Below are 7686 nucleotides of genomic sequence, written 5' to 3' on the forward strand. Positions count from 1 at the left end.
CTTGCCTGGGCCAGGTGTTTGCACACACACACACACACACACACACACACACACACACACACACACTGTGGAAATCAGCATAGAACTCCACATTTTTGGCAGTGACTGGTGTCAGGGTCTGGATAACATCTGAAACCCAAGGCAATATAGGAGCAAAATGAAACTGTAAGCAGTTTAGCATTTTACTGGCTTGGGAATACTGGGGAGGTATGGGTTAACTGAAGTCTTTCTATAAAAAGTAGCAACCATTTTCTACACTGCTCTATTAATTTCTGCTTAATTTTCTTTCATAATTAGTATTTTGAGAATTTAAAAAATATTGCCCAGTTTTTCTGTTACTTTAATGCACTCTCTTTGCTTTATGAAATAGATGAAATGTATAACATAATAAAATGCTTAATGTGGTGTCACATGATGTTTTCTTGCATTATGTAGTCCTCTTGTAGCTATACTACATCCTCTTAATCTTTACATTGCACAATGATCTCAGTGTTTCATTCATTTCCTGTGTAAATTCTGTGTTTCTATTTCCTAAGACTCTCCTGTCAATACCACTGTTCACACAGATAATAGAACCAAGTGAGCTAATCCCATCACAGATAAAGACCCTTGCTCTAGTCTCTGACCAGGAAGAATTTGCAAAGAGGAATAGGTATTTTGCTGAGAACCATGAAACCGCTTATTTTATAATCATTTGAGTTTCATTCTGTAATCTTAGAAGGTTTCTTCTGATTTCCTCAGTTATAACTTAAAAAAAACCTTGAATCAAGAGGGGGACTGAAGACTCCATCCATGTAGAAATTATAAGGACAGAGAATCGGGAATCCTTCCTTGAAAATGAATGTGTCTACAGATATGCATTGAAACAGCAAAGTCTTACACTAATATGTATGATTGCAACTGATAGGTAAATTTGTAGGTTAAGCAAAATTAAAAACATTAAAAATAACTAAAAAAGACTTTTCCATCCAATAGCCTGAAACACAGGAGAGAAGAGAGATTGCCCTAGAGCTATTCCAGAATAATTTATCCCATGATTGTCGATGGATTTCTTCCCAACAGGAGTCCTTACCAGTACATGCCTTTTCCAGATTGTATCTGTTTTGATGGTTCGGTCTAAGCCATGGAAATAGGAAATCATAGCTGGAGGACAGACTTTATCTTGGTTGGCCTTTTCCAGTATGGCCAGATGGACACTCTCCTCTTCACAGTCATCACCATCCTCTTTGCAGTAGCTCTGATAGGCAACACCACACTGGTCCACCTCATCAGACTAGACAAAACACTCCACACCCCCATGTACTTCCTCCTCAGCCAGCTCTCCATCATTGACATCATGTACATCTCCACCACCGTGCCCAAGATGGCAGCTAACTTCTTGTCAGGCACCAAGACCATTTCCTTTCTGGGCTGTGAGATCCAAGCCTTTGTGTTTCTGAGCCTGGGTGGGTCTGAAGCCCTCCTGCTGGGCTTCATGTCCTATGACAGGTATATAGCCATCTGCCAGCCCCTGCACTATCCTGTGCTCATGAGCAGGAAGGTCTGCTGCTCCATGGTGGCCTGTGCCTGGAGCAGCAGTTCTGTCAACGCTTTGGTGCACACACTGTATGCATTTCAGCTTCCGTTCTGTGGATCTCAGATTGTTAACCACTTTTTCTGTGAGATTCCATCTCTCCTGCCATTGGTGTGTGAAGACACATCCCAATATGAGCACACAATCCTCATGAGTGGCCTTGTCATTCTGCTGCTACCCTTCCTGGCCATTCTGGCTTCCTATGCTCGGGTGTTGCTTGTTGTATTCCAGATGCGCTCAGGGAAAGGGCAGAGTAGAGCTGTGTCCACCTGCTCCTCCCACCTGACAGTGGCCAGCCTGTTCTATGCCACTGGACTCTCCACCTACACCCAGCCACACTCCCTGCATTCTCCTGAAAGGGACAAGGTGGTGGCTGTGCTTTATTCCATTGTCACCCCTGTTCTGAACCCATTTATCTACAGCCTGCGTAACAAGGAAGTCATGGGGGCCCTGAGGAGACAGATGGGATAATGGATATTGGGACAGAAACTATGGCTTTCGGTCACCTTGTGGACTGATCTCGAAGCTGGTCTTGAACACTACCTGGGAAGATGGCATGATTGACCTTCCTGTGGAAGTTCATCATGCTTGTCTAACTCACTGAAGAAGAGCATGAAACTGTCCACTTAGTATCACATTGGAGTGATGGTTTGAATCTGAATGTTGTTGGTTCTGAGGGAGATCAAGGGCTTTGTCCTTAGCTCTAGGACCTTTGGCTGCCTGTCAGCCTGGGTTGGCTTTCCGTGGAACTTTATCACCCTCTGATGCAAGGCACTGTGGCTTCTCAGACTGTGTGAGTCAGTATAGTCACCCTCTGCGCACTCGCCTACCTCTTGCTCTGGAAGCTCTTACTACAGTTTTTGAGTGTAGCTGTATGTGTGCAGATACTTTACATCAACGTGGAATGTCTTATTGGTTTTCCTTTGCAGGTACAACTATTATATAAGAGTGTGTGTCTGTTTTTATACTATGATATATTTTAGGGGCAATTCTGAAAGAAACAGGGAAGGAGATAAGTTACTGTTTCCTTTGATGCTTGCGTGACTATTACCACACAAATAAGATTTCTAGGCTCCCCTAAGCTGTTTGATGATGTCTCACCAACTCCCCTTTATTAATACCTTCCTCCAAAATTCACTAATGGCTTTGTAATGAGCATCATCAATGGATCTGTCTGTCAGCATACACTCTGACTGCCTCCACAAACACCTTATGCTGATTTCCCAGCATCATGCTAGTTCATGAGAAGGACATTAGGACACACAGAGCCAGAGTGCATCTGCTTTAGAAGTCCATAGATGATTTCTGTATTTTGTCCATGGTTAATATGCAATCAATGCTGAGAGCATTAATGTTATTTCGAGGAAATTTCCCGAATATCATTTTAAGAATAAGATTTTTTTATACAAGTTTTCTCTATGTAGTCCTGGCTATCCTGCCACTCCCTTTGTGGACCAGAATGGCCTCAAATTCACAGAAACTCTCCTACCTCTGCCTCACATGCGCTGGGGTTAAAGGTGTGAGCCAGTGTGCACAGTTCTTTCTTTCTTTCTTTCTTCCTTCTTTCCTTCCTTCCTTTCTTTATTTTCCTGCAATCACTGACTTTTGTTTTTGTTTTAATTTGAAGTTACACATGCATATGGATGCTGGGAATTGAACCCAGGTCCTGTAGAAAAGCAGTCAGTGCTCTTAACTGCTGATCCATCTCTCCAGTGCCCCCTTCATTTTTCAAATGTTCAAATCATTGCCATGTAGTCCAAGAATCGATAAATGGAAATGTCTATGCACCTATGCAGTGGTATAAGTATCATGACAAGTAAGTCTCAGTGTTAGAACATACATGTTGTAGGACTAGAGAGGTGGTACAGCCGTTAACAGCACTGGCTGCTCTTCTAGAGGACCTGAGTTCAGTTCTCAGCGCCCATGTGAGGTAGCTCACAATTGTCTGTAATTTCAATTCCAGGGTGTTCGAGGCCTGTAGCCTCCAGGGGCACCAGCACTTACGTACACATATCCACATCCATACCCACCCTTATACATAATTAAAGTAATAATTATAGATACATGATGTGAAGTATTTTAGAGATTCATTATTGCTTCTTTGTAATGGATGCCAATAACTAGTGATAATTTAATGACACTTAGAAACACCTGTTCTTGGTTCTAATAAAAATGAATTGCATCCATGCATGTCTCGCTTTTGTTATTTTATTTTCTTGTAGTTTAATAGAATCCATAGACTCACTCAAAATCAAGAGACTGAAGTCGCTAAGTATCTCCAGTACTCTCCCCTCTTGTACCCCCCATCGTTGCGATCTGAGGGTGATCTGTCCCTACAGATTCCTGCATCTGAATACTCGGTCCCCAGAGGGTAATGGTGTTTGGGATGATTTGGAGCCTTTACAATATGGAGCCTCAATGAAGTGGGTCACTGAGGTTGGGCCCTGATATTGTGTGCCCTGACTCTATGTCCTGTTCTGTGCTCCAATTCCTGAGTACAGATGCGGTGTGACCAGCCAGCCTCCTGGCCAAACCACAATGCCCTCCTTGCTACGTCTCCCTCATCTTGATGGCTGGTGGGTTTGTGTGTGTGTGTGTGTGTGTGTGTGTGTGTGTGTATTGTTTTTATTTTTGTTTTTTTTTCAAGACGGGGTTTCTCTGTATAGTTTTGGTGCCTGTCTTGGATCTCATTCTGTAGACCAGGCTGGCCTTGAACTCACAGATATTCGCCTGCCTCTGCCTCCCGAGTACTGGGATTAAAGGTGTGCGCCACCACCGCCTGGCCTTGATGGCTTATTTTACTGGAACTGCACACCAAAGCACGTTTCTCCTTCTGGTTGCTTTCTCTGGGATGTTTTATCACAGCACCAGGAAAAGAAACTAAGACAGAAATTGGTACCAAGTGGCAGAGTCGTTGCTGGGAGAAACCTGAGCATGTGAGTCTTAGGACTTTGAAATTGTCTTGTGGCTAGAATGGCGAGTTTAGTTCTTTGGGATAGAAAAGCACTAGTGTGCTGGAAGTGGAACTTAGTGGGCCATTCTGGTGGAAGCTTGGAGACAAGAATGCCGAGAAACATGTGGGCAATACACGTCTAGCTTATGAGATTTCAGAAGAGAACAAGGACTCTACCAGGAACTAGGCCCCCAGCCATTCGTGTGATATTTTGACCAAGAATCTGGCTTCACTCAGCCCGTGTCCTGAGAACCTGAGAGAGGTTAAATTTCTTTAAATTTATTCTTCACTCATACAATACATCTTGACCACAGTTTCCCCTCCCTCCACTCCTCCAAGCCGCACCCTGTGGTGATATATTGTGTACCCCAATAAAGCTTTCCAGGGGATCAGAGGACAGAGCCAGCCACTAAATTAGACATAGAGGTCAGGCAGTGGTGGCACACACCTTTAATCCTATCACTCCGGAGGCAGAGATCCATCTGGATCTTTGTGAGTTCGAGGCCATATTGGGCTACATGAGAGAAACAGAACCAGGCAGTGGTAACACATGCTTTTAATCCCAGGAAGTAATATGGGATTAGAAAGGTAATAAGGCATGAGGAAACAGGAACTCACTATCTTGAGGCTGAGGATTTCATAGAGGTAAGCTAGTGGCTGGCTCTGTCCTCTGAACCTCTGGCAAGCTTTATTGGGGTACACAATATATCACCACACAACCCCCAATTTCTCACCTTGCCCAGATCCACTCCTCCTCTGCATGCCTTCAGAAAAGAACAGGCCTGCAAGGGATATCAACCAAACATGACATAACAAGATACAATAAGACTAGACACAAACCCTCATATCAATGCCAGGCAAGGTGACGAAGTAGGAGGAAAAGGGTCCCAAGGGCAGGCAAAAGAGTCAGAGACACCCCTACTCCCACTGTTAGGAGTTCTACAAAAACACCAAGCTAACAATCATAACATATAAATGCAGAAGACATAGCGCAGACCCATACAGGCTCCGTGAATGCTGCTTCGGTCTCTGTGAGCCCCTATAAGTTCTGCTTGGTTGATTCTGTGGGCCATATTCTCCTGGTGTCTTTGACCCCTCTGGCTTCTACAATTCTTTCTCCTCCTCTTCGGTGGGGTTCTCTGAGCTCAAAGGGGAGGGATCGAATGAAGATCTCCAATTTGGGTTCTCTCTCTGCTTTATTTGGCTGTGGAGTCTCTGCCTCTGCTCCCATCAGCTGCCAGAGGAAACCTCTCTGGTGACAATTGGGCCAGGCACTGATCTATGAGTATAGCAGGATATCATTCGGGATCATTTTATTGGTTTTTTTTCTATCCTAGGTCTCTGGGCTATCCAGCCTCCAGTTCCTGGCCATCCAGGCAGTTTGGGCATGGGCTTCTTCTCGTGGCATGGACCTAAGATTAAACCAGTGATTGGTTGGCCACCCCCACAAGTTCTGCGCTTCCATTGCTCCAGCACAACTTTGCAGGCAGGACAGATTGTAGGTAGAAGGTTTTGTGACTGGGTTGGTGTTCCAGTCCCACCAGTGGAAGTTACCTGGTTGCAGAAGAAGATGGCCAGTTCAGGTTCTGTATCCTCCATTACTAGGCATCCTCGCTAAGCGTCACCCTCATAGAATCCTGGGAGTTTCTACTGCACTGTTTTCACACTGCCCCTCAAATGTTCCCCAATTCTAATTGTCTCTCCCTGTACTCTCTCCCTCCATTACTTCTCCTTAATCTGATCCCTCCTGTTCCCATTCCCACCCGCTCCAAGTTCACCCACCAAATTTATTCTGTTTCCCCTTCCCAGGGAGATCCATGCATTTCCCCTTAGAGCCCTCCTTGTTACTTAACCTTTCTGGGTCTGTGGGTTGTAGCATGGTTATCATCTCTTACTTAACAGATAATATCCACTTATCAGTGAGTACATACCATATTTTCTGGTCTGGGTTAGAGTGACGATAAATTTAAGGATAGTGGACTAACTGGTTTGGCAGAGGAAAGGTGTGAGAGCAAGCTTAAAGTTTAGACAGCGTACACAAAGGGACGCTGCTGTAACTATTAAAGAGGTTAAAGCCATTGAAGAGCATCTTGGTGCTTGACACGGGGACAATGGAAAAAGTATCTTGATGGCAAAACCATACCCATCAACGGGTCCAACTTGTAAAGAAGCAAATTTCAATGAAAAGAGAGAGCCTGAACTGAGTTCTTGCTCCTTGAAAGCAACTGCCTAGATGTTTCTCCAGGGTCAGCACTGATGGAGTTGTGGTCAGGTGGGAGATGACACAGACAAGCTCCGTGTTAAGCTAGCAGCAGAACTTTGCAGAATTCTCCACATGGAACTGGATTTGAAAACATGAAAAATGAAAAATTGGAGTAGAGCATGGAAAGCAGCTGAGGTCAGGCAAGTGTGTGGCATGGCCAAAGTCCCTGCATGAAGCTGTGAAGGTGAAACCTAGACTGAATGGAGAACCTAGAACTGTGGGACATCTGCCAAGGATACTGTGGACATAATGAGGAGCCAAGACAGAAGCTATGTGTGCTACAGGCAGCCAAGCTGAAGCCGTAGGGACTACCTAAGCCCTTGGAACTGAGAGGATTCCAAGTCCTTGATGCCGGAAAGAAAGTGCAGGGTTAGGTGTTTGCCTTGCTGAGTTTTGATCTTGCTGTGGTCTGATATTTCTCCTTTAGATGGGGGAATATGTATTATATACCATTATATATTGAAGGTATTAGTTTAGCTTTTTATTATTTTTATTTTATAGGGAGCTATAATTAAGAAATTGCCTTACAGCCGGGCGGTGGTGGCGCACGCCTTTAATCCCAGCACTCGGGAGGCAGAGCCAGGTGGATCTCTGTGAGTTCGAGGCCAGCCTGGACTACCAAGTGAGTTCCAGGAAAGGCGCAAAGCTACACAGAGAAACCCTGTCTCAGAAAATTAAAAAAAAAAAAAAAAGAAAGAAAGAAATTGCCTTACGTCTCAGAAGAGCATTCGGACTTTGGACTTTTTGACAGTTTGGGGACAGTTAAAGACAATGGGGACTTTTGAAGCTGAACAAAATACACCTTGCATCACGAGATGGCATTGGGAACCAGGCATGGAATGTGCAGGTTTGGAATGAGGAATGTCCCCCAAAGGCTCACATGTCTGAACACTTGGT

General features: G+C 44.5%; 1 protein-coding gene across 1 annotated transcript; it reads left to right on the forward strand.

The window, feature by feature from the left end:
- The first annotated feature begins 1123 nt into the window (after positions 1-1123).
- Positions 1124-2044, forward strand: LOC131916058 (olfactory receptor 2AK2-like). The gene has a single exon (XM_059269363.1). It carries the CDS (start codon positions 1124-1126, stop codon positions 2042-2044), a length of 921 nt encoding a protein of 306 aa, XP_059125346.1.
- Positions 2045-7686: the final 5642 nt, after the last annotated feature.

The sequence above is a fragment of the Peromyscus eremicus genome, chromosome 8a (assembly GCF_949786415.1).
Source record: "Peromyscus eremicus chromosome 8a, PerEre_H2_v1, whole genome shotgun sequence".
In the NCBI taxonomy this organism is placed as follows: Eukaryota; Metazoa; Chordata; class Mammalia; order Rodentia; family Cricetidae; genus Peromyscus; species Peromyscus eremicus.

Excerpts from the sequence above, each read along its gene's own strand:
- LOC131916058 (XM_059269363.1), top strand. The coding sequence starts at position 1,124 with ATGGAAATAGGAAATCATAGCTGGAGGACAGACTTTATCTTGGTTGGC.